This window comes from Amborella trichopoda, chromosome 10 (genome assembly GCF_054954075.1).
Source record: "Amborella trichopoda isolate Santa Cruz 75 chromosome 10, AtrichopodaSantaCruz75HAP2 v2.0, whole genome shotgun sequence".
NCBI lineage: Eukaryota > Viridiplantae > Streptophyta > Magnoliopsida > Amborellales > Amborellaceae > Amborella > Amborella trichopoda.
Genome location: NC_142345.1, coordinates 31689224 through 31710333, shown reverse-complemented (window position 1 = coordinate 31710333; position 21110 = coordinate 31689224). Strand labels below are relative to the sequence as shown.

At 39.2% G+C, this 21110-nt stretch overlaps 1 protein-coding gene across 15 annotated transcripts in view; it reads left to right on the top strand.

Annotated features, from left to right (window-relative positions):
* The window catches only part of EMB25 (DEAD/DEAH box helicase), a 66415-nt gene extending 46288 nt beyond the window's left edge, over window positions 1-20127 (top strand). For 4 of the 15 annotated variants that reach the window (XR_016041944.1, XR_016041951.1, XR_016041948.1 and 1 more), the window contains 4 exons: window positions 6480-6700; window positions 17716-17826; window positions 17907-18053; window positions 19668-20127. Coding sequence is in view for 4 of the 15 variants with exons in the window: in XM_011623494.3 (XP_011621796.3) it covers window positions 6480-6700; window positions 17727-17826; window positions 17907-18053; window positions 19668-19766 (567 nt within the window). In the remaining 11 variants the exon portion in view is untranslated. Of the gene's footprint in view, window positions 1-6479; window positions 6701-17715; window positions 17827-17906; window positions 18054-19206 lie in introns of all 15 variants that reach the window. The other 11 variants (XR_016041953.1, XR_016041947.1, XM_011623494.3 and 8 more) reach the window with 4 other exon arrangements.
* The last annotated feature ends 983 nt before the right edge of the window (window positions 20128-21110 follow it).

Sequence of the window (21110 nt, the reverse complement as noted above, 5' to 3'; positions counted from 1 at the left end):
TTATGTCTTCGGATGAACTGAATCACTACCAGTCCTAATCTGGGATATGAGAATATCACTACATAGAACAAAAGAAGATATTAGATCTTTTAGGAGGTTTTAACCGGGATATGAGAATATAAGATCTAATGTTTTGGGTGGCAAAACTCTGCCATCACTTAGAACAATATTCTCTCTTCTCCAATGTGATGAAACTCGCCGAAAAGTTGTGGTTGTGTTGGTTGCTAAATTTGAAAGATCTGCCCTTGTTTCCAATTCTTTTAATAATTGAGGTCCTCACTGTAGTGGTTGTTGAGGTGGGGGATGTACTGGTGGTCGCAGGAGCCTCACTCTTCATGTAAAGGATAAGCTCAATTGTATTCATTGTGGAAAAATCACACGACACTAAAGAAACATGTTGGAATCTCATTGGACGTCCTAAGTGCAATATACTCGGGCATATCATATGCAGCTACAACCATTGAGGAGACTTGTCATACTGTGTCTTGACAACAGGATGCTACAAAATATCTACTTCGCGATTAGACATCTTATGTACGTGAGGATGAATTGGTGATCGTTTCCAAGGAAGTGCTTCTTGATTTTAAGTGGCATGTCTTCACGCCCAATTGGGTATATCTGCATATCATTTTCCACGACTCCTCGAGCTCTTTGGATCATTGATTTAGGAGCCACTGAACATATGACTGGTATGTCCAATTCTCTTTTTGACTTATGCTACTTGTTCCAATCAAGAGTTTGTCAAGATTTTTGATGGATCCCTTGTTCCAATTAAAGGAAAAGGGACTGTTTCAGTAACTTCCTCCATAGATTTGTTGTCCACTTCGCATATTCACAAGCTGTCTAATCATCTTCTATCTGTTAGTATTGACTTTAAATTGTCGTGTGGCTTTTTTCCCGTCTTATTGTCTTTCAGAACTTGCCTACCGGGTGGACATTTGGGCATGGTCGGGAGGATGCAAGGTTGTACTTGTACCTTTAGAGGCATCAAAACCAGCTCCTGTATAAACTCAAAGCACTACAATGTCTGTGATTGCTAATAAAGTATGGGTGTATTTTTGGCACACCCGGCTTGGTCATTCTCTACTTTCCATATTGCATTCTTTGTTCCCAAAGACTTTTTCATCATTGGGTCATGTTCAATTCCAATGTAAGATTTGTTAGTTATCAAAAAATTGTAGAACTTCATTTCCTATCACAAAGAATAATGGATGATTGAACTAGATTGACCACACTTTATCTAATGAAACACAAAGATGAAGTAAAATGGTAAGAAATCAATATTTGTTGGGAGTTAGCCTATCCCTCTTGTTTGGAACGAAAGTTTCAATTTTTTTTTGGTCTGATGCTGTCCTTATTTTTGCCTTTATAAATCGTATGCCATCAAGAGTGCTTCAAGGCAAGTCTCCTATCCAAACACTTCTACCTGATTCTCCTTTGTTGTCCATGCCTTCGAAAGTTTTTGGTTGTGTGCTTTGTTCATTTTCTGGGTTGTAAAGAGACAAACTTGATCCTAAAGCCATTTCGTGTGTTTCAAATACTATTATCTTATTAATAGACTTTGTTATGTCTCTATGGATGTCACTTTCTTTAAATCCAATTCATATTTCTCCTTTGCTAGACAACATTGCTCTCTTCAGGGGGAGAACATTAGACATGAAGAGAGCAATGCAACACCATGGGATCTACCTTTTACAACCCCTTCATTTCTGAAATTTCCCATAATGATGATGGAAATGCCTTGGTTGCACCCAAGGAAAAGGAGCTGAAGACATACGTTAGAAGAATGAAGTTGGGCAAATCTTGTGTTCAGTTATTATCATGACTGTACAATTTCTGGCCTTTTTATTTTTTTTCTGTTTTTTTGGACTTTCATACTATAGAGTTCTCATTCTGCATTTATATACATAATGCTAAAAAAGTATATTACACTTTTCAATTTTAAATACCACTCTAAATTATAAATAAATTGATACACACATCCATCTTTTAAAAGGACTAAATAGCATACATGCATACAGTCATATGTGTGTTCATGCGTGTGTAGGGTGGTTTCCTGCTTTTCCCTGAACAACTCTCCCAGATGCTCCCAAGGTAAGGAGCTTCAGCCAAGGGCCGATGCGAGTCTCTCGCTTCTGCGCCCATTCCCACACTTGCTCTCACTCTCAACAACTATGCTTTTGTCCCAATTGCCAATATGGCAGCTATTAGGGTTCTATTATTGGTTGCAGCCTGTAGAAGGTAGTTTGTATCTCTCCCAACTGGATGTCAATAAGGGTTTCCTTCATGGATACCTAGAAGAGGAAGCAATATGAGACGCCCACCTTTGTGACGTTCTCCTGAGGCCTCCCAGAATGTTTATTGGCTGAAAGAGGCTCTTGATGGCCATAGGCAATCACTGCGAGCGCAGTTTGATTGATTTTGTAAAGCTGTGATTGCTATTAGATTCTACAGGAGCAGTTCTGATTATTCCCTCTTTGTGAGGAGGAGACCTCAGGGTACTATCCTCCTTCTTATTTAGTTGATGTACTGTTGTGGCATGGGATGAAATTGGCAATATATCCTCCCTTAAGACCCATCTTCACCGAGAATTTAACAAGAAGGACCTAGGGTATCTTAAGTATTTTCTAGATATAGAAGTTGTGACTTCTATGCGAGGGATCTATTTCACAGCGCTAGTATTGAAAGAAGTGACTGTAAAATTCCTAATTATAGTTTCAAAAGTTTCTCTTTTCTTTTCTAATAACTACATTGCCACAATACAATGTAGAAACAGAAAATAAACCTCCTACAATCTAGGATTTAGTTCCTACTGCCAAAAACTTTATTCAAAATGGAATTCAAACTTCTATATGAATTCTAATACAAATTGGGAATTCTAATCAAGTAGATGTCCTAGTCCAAGTAGAATTCCTTATCCAAATAAGACTCCTAAAACAATTTAGGACTTCTAAATAAATATTAATAAAGATCTGAAATAAAACTGATAAACAAATATGGGAAGACTTACTTAACCTTTGCCTAGGGTTGCCCCCTTAGGACTTAATGCACCCCACACCTGATTACCTAACCAATGGCGCACTCTAATCCTTTGGTCTTGTTGAATCCTTTGAGCTAGGAAGCACCTCTGGAATACTGTATCACAAAATTATGGGGCTGAGAGCATGGGCTACTATAAATAGGTTTTCTTTAGACCCTTTTAAAACTTTGCCATCTCGAAGTGCCTACAGGTGGGGCATTCCACCCGAGAGAGAGAGAGAGAGAGAGAGAGAGAGAGAGAGAGAGGACTAAGAAAACAGGTGAAGAGGATGACGAGAGGAACCCTCCTTATGTGGGCCTTAATGGCCCTAGGGTGTTACTAACTCAATTAAGATTCAGTTTGACGAAAAGCTTTCCTGATAATATTTGCAGTGAGAGAAACAAATAAGAGCCATCCATCCCTAAAATTATGATTTAGGAAGGAATTTAGGAACTTTATCCCTTGAATCTTTGACTAGTCAATCTAGGATAAGACCAGTTGAATCTCATCTTCTATTTTGACTACAATTTCTTTTATCTCACAAAGGCATTGTATAAATTCAAAGCCAAAGAGTCTTGGTTAATTTTCAAAGTTATAATAATATTTTCCAAAACATGAAATATTCTTTACTTTTGCAAAATATTCTCATAAAATATTCAAGGATTTTTCCAAGATTTTCCAATTATAAAATATTTTCTAAATCAAAAAGGATTCCCAGATGGATCTCCCAACTTACTAGGAGATCTGTGGAGTGTCCCACTAAGTGGGGCTTGAGGCCTTGTGGGCCCACGTCCCAAACCCATGTGAGTCCCTCACGTGTGGGAGTTGGGTTGTTGGCACCCCCATGTGGGTCCCACATCCATTTGAGCCCCTCACGTGCAGGAGTTGGGGCCTTGTCACCCCCATGTGGATCCCACACTGCACAAAAACCCTCTCATTTTTATAGAAATAAGACGACAAAGAACTAAAAAATATAAAAAATTATAGGAACATCAATGAAGTTGAAAATAATATTTTTGAGTTCTTAAAAGTTCTAAAATACTTAGAAATACCTCTGGAAGTGGATTAGTACCAATACGTCAAGAAAAGTGACTATTAGGACACTCCACCTGTGTTAGAAATTGAGATCCACAACTATCTTCTCAAACCAATGCAACGGGAACCATGACCAACAACTATGCGCATGGGTCATGATTGGTCCGTCAAAGCTGGCTAACAAGTAGTGGAACCATATTCCCAGCATGTGGATTCCAAGTTCCCCCTCTTAGAGCAAGTCACATGCACATATCAGTATATAGGATAAAGGGAACTCTCTCTAAGCACATGTACATGTATCCCTCTATAGGGTTTCTTCCGAGAATGCAACTGTCATATGTACATGTTGTGTGGAAGTTTGTTAAGGATGTGGCCCTCTCTTGTACAAGCCTACAGCCGCACACAAAAGGTCATGAAGCTCTTTTGGCCTACAAACCATCCCTAGGCATATCTCCAACTTCAACAAAGGATGATCCTCCAGAAAGCCCTCAATGGTAGTGCCTATGCTAAGGGAAAAAGGGTTTTGGACATGATCCAAGCTACAGACCGGCCAACCCTAAGTCAGTCAACCAACCAACATACACTCCTATTGAAATGCACAATTCATTGTTTTTACATGCTCTCACGGGCTTTAAAGGTCGCATATGCCAACAAGCATACCCTTGATCTTTTATGCGAAACAGGAAAAACAATAGTTAATCTACTGTTTTAAAACCTGGTCTGGGTGGCCGAATCGGTCACTGGCTTGACGTATTTTGATTGTCCCAATATTACCTATGCAATTAGCAGTGAGAGGCATTTTATTTACGTGTTATAATCGTCACATTTAGAATGAGATACACATATTTTGAGGAGCCATTTTATGCACGTGTTTAATCTTCACATTTACAATGAGATACACATATTTTGAGATATCTCAAAAGTAGCCCCGGTAAGGGACTTTTATTTAGCAGTGGTTCTTCACTTGATCTACGCAGCTGCATGTTGGTTGCCGAATGGTTTGCCAATCGACTACTGGGTATTGCACCATGGTGGGGACGAATTTGGTTCCTTCAAGAAGCAAAAGGTAGAGTGGAGTCGTGTGGTCCAATATAGAAACAAAATATAAAAAAAAAATATAAACCCTATTTGAAATTTTATGGGTATGACGTTCCTAAGTGATATGGGAGTGCATATCACATTTCCTATATTAATGCACTCCTTCAGCCAAGCTGCTATCTCCATCTGCACTAGTGCTGTCTCCCATGAAAGGACAAAACACATTGATGTTGACTATCATTTGATCAGGGAATGTGGCAGCCAAAATCGTATCCACTTCATGTGCCAGGGCTGAAATCAACTAGGAGATAATTTTTACCGAGTCAATCGGTCAAGACCGTCTTCATCCTGGAAATGCATGACATACATACACCAAGAGTAGTGTAAAGAATGTGTATGCTTTATATTTGTTCTATGTAGTTATGTGAAATTTTAGTATTCTTTAGGACTGATTAGTCTTTTTGTAGTTTTTATAGGACAATGTTTTTCTTTGTAACTTATCTTGTGTATAAAGTACTCATGATATGAGCCTAGGGTTCATTTTTTATCCCCCAATGTGCCCCCCCCCCCCCCCCCCCCCCCCCCCCCCCCCCCCCCCCCCTCTCTCTCTCTCTCTCGTTTTCCCTTCTCTCTCTTGCTACCATTGTTCCTCCTTTCCTAGAGATCTAGGCCCACGAACTTTACAAATTCACTTTTGATTTGCATAGTACAGAATCATTTGTGTTTCCCTCGTACACCTTGGTTACCGGAAGATTTATTTTACAATTTCGTGGGCATTTAATTACCCAGATGTTTAAGATGCCAAAATTCGCTCGACGCAGGTTATTGTAGTCTTTTGAAACTCAAGTATTTGTTCTTAAGGGACTTAATCCATCATTTTATCTCTTTATAACAATCCTAAATTTCACACCTTCTTGAAACTCAAAACCAGTGTAACGATCTATGTGAAGTATACATGATGACATGTAACATTGATCTGTTAATGGTATCGGAAAGCAATGACTAATGTTTCCATGTGTGTTTTTTCTTTATTTTTGGCTCACCATGAATCGTTCATCTTGATGTGTCTCTTGACAAATTTCTTGTGCAAGATTTGAGTGCTTACAGTTGTCCCGGGATCAGTTCTTTTAGTTTTCTACCTTAAATTTATGGATAAGTGGCCTTTAGTATCTGAGTTCTACTGGTTTACCGGTCAAGACCATTATTTTGCACAATCCGCTGCCATTATGGTGATTATTTACTAACAATTCAAATCAAATTAGAAACCATATTACAATAGCTTAATGTTGTAATATATTGGTCCATTTCATCTGTTAGTGCTTTCACATATATGTAGTCATGTATGTTTTTGTGTTTTTTTAATTATTCTGTTATCATATTGGGACAGGTAAGCAATGTCATACATGAAGCAAGGGCTATGGACATTAATACACAATTGTTGTTTCCCCTTGGTGAAACTGCATCCGCAATCCGTGGAGAAAATGAACTCTGGCTCGCAATGGTTCTTCGTAATAAAATTTTCTTGGACCTGAGGCCAGCACAGCTTGCTGCTGTTTGTGGAAGTTTAGTTTCGGAAGGCATTAAAGTGCGTTATTGGAAAAGTCATAGGTATGTCTTCTATCTTAATAGTTTAATAGTGTTTCAATTCTATGATGATCTAGTGAGGAGACCTTTATTAGAAATGCGAGACAGATTTGTTGTTTTGGAAAAAGAATTTTAATATTTCAAAACTTGTAGCAAAACTTTTTCACCTGAATCTCAGATTTAGTTGAATTGTTTAGAACTGTTGAGTCAGTTAAAATCTTCATAATTGGTGGACATGCTGCTCTTGTGGTTTTGATTTTGAAAATTTAAGTTGACATTCTTATGATGGATTGATTTCTTTTACTATAGAAGACTAAGATTCAATAGGTTGAGAAATCATGATAGTACGAATGGCCCTATTTGGATCCTAGTTATGAAGGGTTGCGATGTTATCCTTTTTCTTCAAAAGAAACTCACTCTTTACTATTTTAGTATAAAAAGTTAGGCCTAAGATTTTTCGTATAGATTTGGGTAATAAGTGAGAAGGCGATGGAGGGAAAAATTGTTATTATGTTTATTTTTTATTCAATTTCAAAGGATGTATATTATAGTTTTAGTTTTAAGGTTTATCTCTAGGGTTTTTATTGCTTTTTAGGGATTCTTGGGTTTTTTTTATTTTTATTTTGATATATATATATACATATATATATTACTTCATGAGTACTATTCACAAGTACTATTTATGAGTACTGTTCATGGGTAGAGTTCACTGGGATAAAACTGTCATTATGAATTTTAAGTTTAAATTAGAATATATGGGTTAATATATTGTTTGTTTGGACACTTTTTGTACTTGGAGCATTTAATAATATTATAAAGAGGTGACTGGGGACCTAGGAGAAGGCAATCACGTGATTTTCTAGAATTGAGAAAAAAGAAAAGCTCAGGCTTTTGTTACCCTAGCTGGGTGTGGAGAAAAAATCTTAGGTTTTTTTGAATTGTGCTCGTGTTTTGCGTTGTTTCTTGTTGATTTGACTCATCATCATCATTTTAGCCTTTTCCCTGTTAATTGGGTAGGTTATATGAATCTTGGTTCTCTATTCAGCTCTATTAAAGGCCATGTCCTTAGTGAGGCCTTAAGTCCCCATATCTTTTCGGACTACTTCCAACCACGTCCTTTTGGTCCTACCCTTTGCCCTTTTCAATCATTCCACTTGAACTAACTCGTACTTACTAATAGGTGTTGTACTTGGTCGTTCTTGCTGATTTTACTCTTTTATCGAATTTCCCCAATTTGGTATCAGAATTCAAGGTTTCTTCAACCACAAGGCCAAGGAACTATAGCCAAATCTAGGTTTTGCTGAGTTTGGCTCAAGTTTCACCATATCAGCCTAGCTTTTGTTGATTTCAGTAGTTTTTGTTGATCATGTACCTAGGGTTTGTGATTTCAGCGAAGCCATAGCAGCAAGAAGGGACTATGGGAGGGGGTTTCGAGGCCTGCTCTGTGATCCCAGCGATAATAGAATTGAGGAACTTGAAAAGCAAGTTAGCAATTGACACAGTAGTTCGTGAGCGGTAATAGTGGAAAAGACGGTGATATTTCAGCCCAAGAGGATCTTGAGTACGAGCCTTTTCACTTTCGCGTAATGCGTGGGGAGCGGAGTGATGAAGATAGTGACAAAATACTTGATGTGGGGAACATTACTCTAGGGTTTTTGATTTGAAAGATGAGATTCTTGATTTTGACATAGATTGCAGAAAATTTTTGCAAGCTGTAGATTGGGATTCACCACTAAGCTTCGATACATACTCCGATGCATAACAAGATCGTTTAGGGGATCCATTCTATGATATGGATTAAGATGATGATGATGAGATTTTGGAAGAAGGTAAAGAATATGGAGAGAGGCAACAAGAGGATTGATTCGAATCATGGCCTTTGAAGATCTTATTAACAGTGATTCAAAGAACCGACCGCTTGGCGCCTAAACGGTCCATAAGGCCTTGGCGCATCGCCTAGGACTAGGTGGCCAATTTGGGTGGCAGTCCCTGGGGGGCTGCCTTGACAGTATGGAACTCGCCTAGGCGCGCCTAGGGCTTACGCCCCACCTAGGCGGTACGGAACCCGCCTAGGCGGCCACCCCGCCCAGAGGCGGAATTTGTTTTTTTTTCAAAGTTGACAAAAATTGATCAAAACATCACCCATTGATATTAGATTTAATTTTTGATGTTTTATTGGGGGGTTTTGTTAGAAGTTTTTGAGTCCTTGGAAGCATCTTTGACTGGGTATCCTTTTTGGATTAGACTGGGCCGCCCAGGTTTTGGGTGCCCGCCTAGGCTCTAGGCAGCCTGGAACCCTCAGGCCGACTAGGACCCGCTTAGTGCTTTTTGGAACTATGCTCATTAATATCGAAGAGGTAGAGCATTCAAGAAATTTAGGGTATTGGAATCAAAATAGCACAGATAAAACGTGGTTAACTCATAAACCGCAAATTGTGGTTTTGATTTCAGAAAGTAATGAAATAGATGTTGAGAAAGCCTCTAAAGACTAGAAAATTGGGTTTGAAGTTTCCTGCACAATTTCCAATGGGAGTTCAAGGATAGCTTTATTTGATAAATTTGTATTGATTCCTTAATATACATATCAGGATCCATTTCTTTAGGAATATTTGAGCCGACAAAGAAAAAGAAGGTTGAAGGAGGTCGTTTTGATGCTGAATTCATCTTAGCACACTTGAAAACTCTAGGACGAGTTTTCTTCAACTAAGGGAGAATGATGGAGGATAAAAAAATTATTATTTTTAATTTTTATTCAATTTCAAAGGATGCATATTATAGTTTTGGTTTTAATGTTTATTTCTAGTGTTTTTTTTTTAGGGATTCTAGGATTTTTATATTTTTTATTTGCTTCATAAGTACTATTCACAAGTACAGTACGTGAGTACAGTTCATAGGGGTAAAACTATTATTGCAAATTTTAAGTTAAGATATATGGGTCAATGTATTGTTTATTTGGACACTTTTTATGTTTGGAACATTGAACAATATTATGAAGAGGTGCATGGGGGTCTTTGAGAAGGTAGTCACATGAATTTCCAAAATTGAAAAAAAAAGAAGAAGAAAATCTTAGGCATTTGCTACCCTAGCTTGGGTGTGGAAAAGAGACTGCAGGTTTCTTTGAATTGTACTTGTGTTTGGCTTTGTTTCTTGCTGATTTTACTATTTTCTCAAATTTCCCTACATCAAGAGGCCACATAAGAAAGGGAAAGGAGAGGATCGTGATTGTCTCAGAAAAGCGGGTGTTTGTTGCATGTGCTGATATGTGTGCGTGTTTGTCAGTGTGCGTGTCTCTCTGAGGAAAGGAAGAAAAGAGGAAGGGCGGGGGTGCTGTTGATATCAATCTAGTGTGGGCGGGCGGGGTGTGACAACCCAAAATTTTTGAAACTGAATAATAATAATGATAATAATAATAATAATAAATTTTTATGAGAATCCATGGTGTTAGTAATACACCATAGGGGCCATTCTTTTCATCTTCTTTGATAGATTTGGAAAAAGGTCTTGTTATTCTGAAACTGATAGGGGACTGTTAGCCTTTTTCTAAATAAAATGGTTCAAAAACAATTTTTATTACTTGATGCTAGTTTATTTTTATAGTGTAGACCTTATGGTCTACATTTCATTTGCACCTTAAAGGTAGTGTTTCACCACTTTACGTGGCAACACCATTTCGTTGGCCTCTCTCGCTCTGTCTCTCTCTCTCTCTCTCAACATGTCAACTTAACAACCCCTTTGGTAACCTATTGACGATCCATTTCATTATTTGTTGACACGTCTTAAGTGAGGTATTGCAAAAGTTTCCCTTTCTCTTATCCTTAATATAATAAGACCCCTCTCTCTGACCTTTATGCCAATGAAACTCTCTATCTCTTACCTTTATTACAATGAACCTCTCTCTCTTGGCTGTTCCTTTTTGTGTTTTTCTCTCTCATATGGTTCAATAGTGTACAATAGAAGAAAGGTTTTTGTCATAGTGGAGATTATAGGAAGTGGGTATGTTTTGTATAGGCTTTGTTTTGTTCATAAAGAGAGGCTTGCTGCTGTATAGAGAGAGAGAGAATTTGAAGGCCAAAGTAAAGTAGATGAACACATCAAGGCCCAGTTTTTTTTTTTTGATAGCTGTTGACGTTTGTATTAGCAAGAGAAGAGATACAAGATTTGTCCAAGGGAGCCTTAGGATCGAGGCTCCTGGTAAAAAAGAATTGGTCAATTGACTGTATACAAAATGGAGTTATAAAATATCCCCTGACACAGTATTCAGCACATGTACAAAAGAGATATAGGAAAAAAGGGAAAATACAAAACCCTGACCGAGAGGAGCACCAGCAGATAAGTAGATAAAGAGGCCGACCCAAAAAGAGCAGTGGTAGGGCCTTTACTTCTTCATGGGCCAAGGCTCCGTCCTTGGCTAGCAGATTGTCGAACCCATTTGATGTCCTCGAGATATGTGTCCGTGAGACAGGCGTCACCCTGCAAAGATAGTCAATGTCATCATAAATATGTGAAAGGTACCAAGGGGGGGGGATGCAGTTCTAGAAGCCCAAGAGATGATGTTCCTTGCGTCGCCCTCCACAATAAGAATGTCCCCAAGATCAATCAAAACTCTGTAGACCTCTAAGGAGGGCCATAGATTCACCAAACTGTGAGTCTTGGATACCGAGGTATTCAGTGTAGGAGAGAAGAATGTTTTGATGGTTATCCCTAAAGACCCCTCCTGCACCAGCATGTCCTGAGTTGCCTAAAGAGCAGCCGTCAAAATTCAGTTTGATCGCTCCTTGGGGAGGGGGTTTCCAAGAAGATTTAGCTTTGTTTTTCCTTGGATTGTGTAAGAGGATAAGCTCCCAATTGGTGAGGAAAGAGTCCATGGGGATACCGTTGAAAAGGAGGTGTTGTGACGCCCAGAAGGTTACTAAGGACGTAACCTTAAAGAAGAGCGCAGGACCTTGGTTGACCATTCCCCAAAAAATTCGGGCGTTTCTTTCAATCCAAATGGTCCAAATTGGGGAGGGGGTTTGCAAGAAGATTTAGCTTTGTTTTTCTTTGGATTGTGTAAGAGGATAAGCTCCCAATTGGTGAGGAAAGAGTCCATGGGGATACCGTTGAAAAGGAGGTGTTGTGACGCCCAGAAGGTTACTAAGGACGTAACCTTAAAGAAGAGCGCAGGACCTTGGTTGACCATTCCCCAAAAAATTCGGGCGTTTCTTTCAATCCAAATGGTCCAAATTGTTGCAGCCACAGTTGATTTCCAGAGGATTCTGCCCGCCTTTGGCCAGGGAGCCGCCAACTTTAATGCAAAGAGGTCCTAACCGTAGGGGGTACTACCCAAAGCATCTCGAACAGTTGTAGGATAAGACCCCATAGGTCATGAGCCATTTTGCAATGCAAGAACAGGTGGTTGTTAGATTCCTCTTTGCACAAACACATTGTGCACCTATTAGGAAGAGGATAACCTTTTCTTTGTAGTTGATCCACGGTGAGAGCCTTGCTTGAGCCTGCTATCCAATTGAAGATTTGCACTTTAGGAGGTGCAATAGACCTCCATACCTGAGAGATGATAGAGGTGGGATTGAGAGGGAAAGTAAGGGGTTGGATGAGCTTTTTGTAGAAGGATAGCACTGTAAAATTCCCAGAAGGAGTTGGAGACCACACGAGCTTGTCCCTTCCCTGGGTAGTGAGAAAAGTCTTGTAGAGCAACGACGAGAGAGAGAGAAATTGAGAAGATTCCCCTTCGAAAGGTCCCTTCTAGATGCCATCGCCTTCTTCCTCCTTCCAACCTGAATTCATCCTCAACTGTAGCCTCTCTGTTCAGTGCTAAAAGAAACAAAGAAGGGTAGCAGTCCCTAAGGGGGACTTGACCTATCCAAAGATCGATCCAGAAACGAACTCTAGATCTTCTTTTGGGCAAAATCTAATGTGTTCCTTGAATAACTCAAGTGTGGTAGTTAAAGACCTTCGCACCCCTGAGGCGTTTGACCAACGGCTGGTCACTGGGATCCAAGAGTGGGCAAGAATATGATACTTATGCCGAAGAACCTGCGCCCATAAAGATTCAGATTGGGTGGCAAAATGCCACCACCATTTCCCTAAGAGAGCAATGTTATGCTTTCTTAAATTTCTAATACCCAAACCCCCCTGGCTTTTGGTTAAGAGAACTTTGTCCCAGGATATGAGATGAATTTTACTATTCTCAGCTTGACCAGACCAGAGGAAGTTCCTCATAAGCCCTTCAAGGCGGTTGGCCACCGAGGCCGGTATTTGGAAAAGAGACATCATGTAAACATGAACATTAGTTAAGGTAGCTTTGATAAGGGTGGTTCTACCCCCAGGGGACAAGTACCTCCCCTTCCAACCAGCCAACCTTCTGTCCATCTTATCAATGACATGGGACCAAAGGAATTTTTTAGGTTTCTCGAGGCCTAAAGGAAGGCCCAGGTATGAAGTACGGAGAGCCTCCACCTTACATTCCCACCGTGGAATAAGGTCTTTGATAAGGTTGGTGGTGATAACAACACCCATCATTTTTTATTTCTCCATATTTACCTTGAATCCAATGGCCACCTGAAAACATTTGAGGGAGATTATGTGGTTGTCCACCTCGGAGGGGGAGGCATCGAGAAACACTAGGGTGTTGTTTGCATATTGCAGATGCGACACAGTAGGCCCTCTCCTGGATGAACAAAAACTAGAGAGAAGACCAGCTTGGTAGAGCCGCCCTAGGGAACGGCTAAAGACTTCAGCCGAGATCGCAAAAAGGAAAGGGGACAAAGGGTCCCCTTGGCGCAGGCCTCTTGAGGACTGGAAAAACCCTTGGGGAGTACCATTGATTAGGATAGAGAAAAAGGGGTGGGAGAAGCACCCCCTCGTCCAATTTTGCCATCGGTTAGGGACGCCCATACGGATCATAGTCTCATTCAGAACCGACCAGTTAACATGGTCATAGGCCTTTTCCCTGTTAATTTTGAAAATGAGTCCAGGTTTTTTGGCTAGGTGTCTGGAGTGGATGCATTCATGAGCTATCAAAGCCCCATCAAGGATTTGTCTATGCTTAATAAAAGCCGACTGAGAGGGGGGGATGACCGAGGGAAGAACTTGCTGAAGTCTAGAGGCCAGTACCTTTGATAGAATTTTATAAGAGGAGTTGAGCAAACTTATAGGACAGAAGTCCTTAAGTTTTTCAGCCCCTTCGACTTTAGGGACTGGGGTGATGAACGTTGCGTTGATCGATTTGTTAATGATACCCCATTGAAAAAACTCGACGAAGAATCTTAAGAAATCGAGGCGAAAAGTTTCCCAAAAGGTCTTAAAAGGGGCCACAGGAAACCCAAGAGGCCCAGGAGTTTTGTCTTTGACGAGATCATACATGGCTTTAAGAATCTCCTCTTCGAGGAAAGGGCGTTCTAACCAGGTTGCCTGATCCACCGAAAGGGTTAAGAAATCTAAGTCATCCATGGAAGGTCTAGGACCAGAAGGGGCAGTGTAAAGGCTCTAGAAATAATTGATGATTGCTGATTCAATCTCCGCCGGCTGTTCGAGGTAGCAGCCGTTAACTTTGATGGTCGAGATTGAATTGTGTCTCCTACGACAATTAGCAATCCTATGGGAGAAACGAGTGTTAAGGTCCCCTGTTTTCAGCCAGTTGACCCTTGACCTCTGAAACTAATAAATCTCTTCTTGTTTAAGAGTCGAGAGATACTCCAGTTTAGATTGGGATCTAAGCTCAGCTTCAGAAGAGGATAGGGGATGGGATTCTTCCAGGCTATCCAAGTCTTGTAACCTCGTAAGAAGTTTAAACTTGATCAAAGAGAAATTCATTGAGACCGAGGATCTCTAGGACTTGAAAGAGGCTTTAAGAAGCTGAATTTTCGATTGAAGCCTGAACCTGCTCTACCGTTGACTTGGGCCGAGAAGGAGTTCCACTAAAGAGGAATGAGAGTGGAGAGAGACTTCTCTTCCATCCAGGCCAATTCTAATCTGAAGGGTTTAGGGCCCCTATTACAAGCAACGGTAGATAAGAGGATAGGACAGTGATCAGAGATAGGTTTAGGCAGGGCCACTGCATGAGACCTTGGAAACTTTTCCTCCTAGTCAACGGAGAACAAAAACCTATCCAGCTTAGAAAGAGAAGGTTGAGAGGAGTGGCTGGACCAGGTAAATCTATTACCTTGGAGAGGGATATCTAGCAGGTCATTCCTTGTAATAAAATCGAAAAACTGAACCATACCCTGGGAGATATTGGCAGAGGAGTTCCGTTTATGAGACCAACGAGTGATGTTAAAATCCCCACCTAGGCACCAAATAAAATGAGGGAGGGAAGCGACATAGTCCAATTCGGAGCATAGCCGCGGTCTAGAAACCGAAGAGCAGGGGCTGTAAATGGCCGAAAATTTTCAATCCAGGCCGTCGAAAACTTTGGAAAGAAGTAGAGTGACCGAGAACTCCCCAACATGTGAGGAAATCATGGTATGATCTGTGGGATCCCAAATTACCCAGATACCCCTTGAGGCCCCTACTGCGGGTAGAGCTACCCACTGGCAAGGTCGCCTACCCCAAGCCTGACGCACTTGGAGTAGGGAAGGCTATGGGTTCTTAGTTTCAGAGATGTCTAAAATAGAAGGACAATGTTTGAGAGACGGATCCTTAATGGCCTTCCTTCTCGAAGGATGGCCAAAGCCTCAGATATTCCATGAAACTAACTTCATGAGGAAGAGGCAGAGTAAAGAAGGGAGGCAATTCTGGGAAAGCACCTCAACAAGCAGTCTTGAAGGGGGGAAGGGGACCTCGCTGAGGAGAAAGAACCCTGGGACGCTAAAGAGGAAAAAAGATTCAGTAGTTCTCAATTGCAGCTCCGTATCGAAAATATTACGATTAAATGCAGAAATATCTCTAGGAATATTACAGAAATATCTGTTTTCCTCAAATAATGATTTTTTTGGGAAAATGAAGCGACTTACACATAAATTTTACAATGTCTAGAATTCATAACAATAGACAGAAATAATCAATTTTTATTTCTAATAATTTTGTGGTGTCTAAAATTCCTAACAATAGATAGGAATAATAATTTTATTAAAAGCAAACTACTTTTCAGGGGAATGAGATCACTTACTTTCAGAGCTTTCTTTAGCGGATACAGACTTAACCTAATCACCACATTCGGACCAGGGCTGAGTCTGAGGCCCTAGCCACTGAAATACCATTAATAGAATCAACCCAGCCCCTAATTAGATTGATGTTGGCCAAGCCTGTCAACACGTTCAACTTCATCCTGTGAAAATGAAATCTCGAGACCGCGGGCCGTAAAAACGTAGAAATGTCTCCCAAAGATATCGACTTGAACTCTTATATATAAGTTAAGCATGGTCGTTGCCCAAAATGAGGATGTCGTTCTTGTGAAACTAAGAATTTTGAGTCTTTCCCATAATTCGAGCTTTTCCTGAGAAGTGTGAGTATTGGGTTGGTTGGCCCTTCCCATGCATCAATCTCCCCATCAATTGAGCAAAGTCCAACTCTACAAAAAGGCGAGGCTTCAAATTATGCAGCACAGAAGCTAGAGTTGCAGAATACAAAATTCTTTGAATATTTTCGATATGGAGCTGCAACTGGGCCTTCACGTGTTCATCTGCTTTACTTTGGCCTTCAAATTCTCTCTCTCTATATAGAGCAGCAAGCCTCTCTTTATGAGCAAAACAAAGCCTATACAAAGCATACCCACTTCCTATAATCTCCACTGTGACAAAAACCTTTCTTCTATTGTCCACTATTGAACCATACGAGAGAGAGAAACACAAAAAGGAACAGCCAAGAGAGAGAGTTTCATTGTAATAAAGGTAAGAGATAGAGAGTCTCGTTGGAATACAGGTAAGAGAGAGAGGGGTCTTATTATATTAAGGATAAAAGAGAGGGAAATTTTTGTAATACCTCACTTAAGAGGTGTCAACAAATAATGAAATGGGTTGTCAATAGGATACCAAAGGGGTTGTTAAGTTGTAACGTTGAGAGAGAGAGAGAGAGGCCAACGAAATGGTGTTGCCACGTAAGGTGGTGAAACACTACCTTTAAGGTGCAAATGAAGTGTAGACCATAAGGTCTACACTATAAAAATAAACTAGCATCAAATAATAAAAATTGTTTTTGAAACATTTTATGTAGAAAAAGGCTAACAGTCTCCTACCAGTTTCAGAATAACAAGACCTTTTTCCAAATATATCAGGGAAGATGAAAAGAATGGTCCCTATGGTGTATTACTAACACCATGGTTTCTCATAAAATTATTGTTATTATTATTATTATTATTATTATCATTATTATTATATAATTATTATTATTATTCAGTTTCAAAACTTTTGGGTTGTCAAAGGGGGGGTGTTGAATGAGATTGGGAGAATGGAAATTTAAGAATGAAATAATAAAGGGGAGGGAGATCTGATGCAATTTGTAGATTTAGTTGTTACCGTTGAAAACTTCGCCCTGAAACTCTAAGAGTCAGGCAAGAGAAAAAGGGAGGACTGATGGTGTTGAGTGAAATTGGGGGAATGGAAATTGAAGCATGAAACAATAACGAGGAGAGTGATTGGATGCAATTTTTAGATTTAGATGTTACCATTGAAATCTTTGCCCTGAAACTCTTTAGGAGTCTGGCTGCACTCAATGGTAAAGTAAAATTGAGATAGTGACTCTGTTTTCCTGGAGAGATCTGAACAATTAATGATACAAAAAAGATCATTTTTCCCGAAGAGATCTAAACAGTTGATGATAGACTCAAATATATCAGTAATGATCTTGGTTGTAACATTTAACACCCAGAAATTTTAGAAGGAAATATATAGGAGGACCTTTTGATTGAAGAATTATAGAATATAACGCGGACAGTTATTGCAGAAACTTCAATTATGGTAATATATTGAAAACTTGGTAACAACCTTATACCCGTTAGACTTAAAAGCCATTAAAATGGTCGTCTTTCGTGTGATATCATACTTATTTAAAAGGGCCTATTGTGTGCATTGAAATGACAATCATTATGTTGATTTTTCCGTTAGTCTTATTTCAGCCATATCTATGAGCCATCATCTATTGTCACCGGCACTATTGATTATTTAGAGGAGCAAAGAAGATCCCTTTTGCGGATCCAAGCCAAACATGGAGTGGAGGTGAGAAAAATTATAAAATATTTCCCATTGATAAAGACGTGCTACAATTGAATAATGTGAATTACCTTTCTATTGTGAAGATTCCTTGTGAATTGGATGATCAGTTTTCTGGAATGGTTGAGGCATGGGCATCTGGCTTAACTTGGAGGGAAATAATGATGGATTGTGCAATGGATGATGGAGATCTTGCCCGCCTCCTACGGCGTACAATTGATATACTCTCTCAAGTAAGTATCGTCCTTACTGTATAACAGTTGATAATATTTTTGTTTTATCTTGAGTTTAAAATTATGTTTTTTTAACTCGTAATTTTGATTATGTTACCATCAAAATTAGAGTACATAGGATGCCATATGTACAACAACTATTATGCGTTATTCATTCTCATTTGTACAACTAGATGTTATGATATATTGTTAATGCCTTCTAGTGTTTTCATTACTTAATTTCTAGGAATATCTGAGAAACCTGAATCAATTGGTTAAGACAGCTTCTTTGATTCTTTCTTATTCTTAAATATACTTTAGGTCAGAACACTTCCTAATTTATTTCTTCATTCCTGGATTCTTTTTTGTAGAGTGGTTGTTTTGGATTAAATTTGCCTACTGTAATTGTATTAACCATTCCTTGCATTGTCAGTCCTTTTAAAAGCTAATCTTTTAAAATTTGTGAACTTTATAATATAGAAAATTTCATTTGATCAACCAGATTTCATTTGTGTGCACAATAACCAGGTGCGAAACTTTTGAGTGTGCATTAGCTGATTCAGGAACCCCTCAGTTTGTGTTTCATGCACTCACAATACCATTCATGAAGAGAGCATTGTCATTGATATTGTATTATAATTTCCATGTATTATGAGATGTATATTTGACATTTATTTATTTGTGCATAATATATGTACATCTTGGTGATTGTCTTTTTGTATAGTCAGTCTATTTATTTCCATATAATTTGTGCATAATATATGTACATCTTGGTGATTGTCTTTTTGTATAGTCGGTCTAGTTATTTCCATATAAGACCTATTCAATCATTTGTGCTTATCAAGTAATCCCAAAAGAAAGATTATTAAAATCAAATATGATGTAATTTCAGCATGATCCTGAATTCTTTATCTTAAACTTCAAGAACAGATTTAGGTTTCTTGTTTGTTTAGATCAGTGTTTCATAGAACATGGTTCGGACTGGGAATCACCCCAAGGAATCGGTTGAGATTGCCCCCCCCCCTTCCCGACCCCAAAAAAACAAAAAAAAAAATCTTATTTATTTTTTAATTTGTATTTCTTTTCATCCTTTTTTTAGATGTATTCTAGTCTCGAAAGTCCCCAACAATGTTTTATTTTGTTTAAAGTTTTTTATTTTTAAATATTTTCCTAGGTCGCCAATCTGCTCTATTCGGATCAGCAAATCTGGGTGATCTAGATTGGATTGGTGGTGTGGGCGATCCGGCCCATCAATTCGGTTTTTAAAACAGTAGTTCAGATACACAATCAGCCGAAATTAATCAGATGCGCAATCAGCCAAAAGCAAATATTTGGGATAAGGCTCGGATGAAGATGGTTTAGATACACAAGCAAACTAACTACTCCAACATAAGCAGTTGCCTTGCCATTGGGCAAGAGTATCTGATCTCTATGGACTTGGAGTAAATACTAATACATGGAAATAAGTCTTTGGCATACTGGGTCAAAGCTCCTTACCAATTTTGATTGTGTTAATTAGATAGATAGACTCTCTCTCTCTCTCTCTCTCTCTCTCTCTCTCTGTTGAATGAATAAATGAATGAATATGAATAGTTCACTCACATATTCTGTTCTGAATATGCTCCCTTTATCCAGATTCCAAAATTGCCAGATATCGACCCATCACTTCAGAACAATGCAATTCTAGCATCCAATTTAATGGACAGAGTACCCATCAATGAGCTTGCAGGATGAATTATTTTGTAACATCCATAGTTCCCATTTGGAAGGCACAGAGATCTACTGTGTGAAGTCTGGTGGTAATTCAGTCCTTGCACTATTTTCATTGGGTTTAGTTTCCATCCAAACACATATAACATGGGCTGTGAGGTCCTGGGTGACGGTTCTCTGATTACTACTAGACAATGGTGCTTCACGAGTTAAACCTTGTATTATGACCTGCACAACTTGGGACTTCAGATGACAGGAGTTTCATATTCGATTCATCCCTTGTATTATATCTTGTCCAATGTAGTATGTAATGTTACTGTTATAATTGCCTAATTTGTATTCCATTCTCATATGTGGTTTATCAATCATAAATTTTAGTCTACAACATTTTCTCCATCGGGTCATGGGTTCTATGTACTATTTAAATATAAGAACTGGTTGCCAGGGCATTTGATTTATGGCCCATATAAGAAGGAAATAGGCTTCTGGGTGATACGAAGGTGTGAAACCCATTGTGGGCCTAGATCTGGGATGATGGAACAAAATTCTTGTTTCCTACTTCCTTGCTAGTATATTTTGTAATTACCTTATGAAGTAATAAATTGTCACCTTTTTTCAAAAAGAATAAAAAAAAGGAAGCATTTACGACTTGGTGATAGAGATCAAGAAGTGCTTTCCTCAAGATAAATTGTCAAATTCTGGGATGTACTACTAGGGGCTGTTTGGTAACCTGGAAATATATCTCTTGGAGTTGCATTTCCTGAAAGGTGGCCAATTTCCTGTTGAGCCATTTCTCCACAAAATGCATCTCCCACCTACTCAAAATATTTATTTCGATGGGCTCAATAGCCCTTCATGCCTGAAGAAAAGGTCAATCTCTCCCTCATTTTTGTTGGAGTAATTTACTTATGGCCCCTAAAAAAATAGGGAAAATACAAAATGATCCGTTTATGGCCTAAAATTCCAAAGGTCAGACGTGCGATATTTTATTTTTTTTCACAGTTGCCCCTCGGTTCGAGGATGGCATCTTCAGATTGTTTGGAATTCTACATATCACAAGAACATGTGACGATCCGAAGATGACATTCTCAAACCGGAAATGAAGTTCCAAGCGGCCAAAAGATGTAAATCTCTGACCGCAAATATTGCAAGCAGTCTAAGATGTAGACCTCGAACCGTATTATTCACGTTATATCAGGAGGTGGTTCGAGGTTGACATCGTTGGACCGAAAATGGACTTCACAAGGCGGTCCGAGGATTCCAACCTTGGACCGTAAATGATGTTCCAAGCGGTTCAAGGATGCCAACCTCGGACTGTGTTATTCACGTTAGACCAAGACAATCTTATTTCTTTTGGGAGAGATGAAG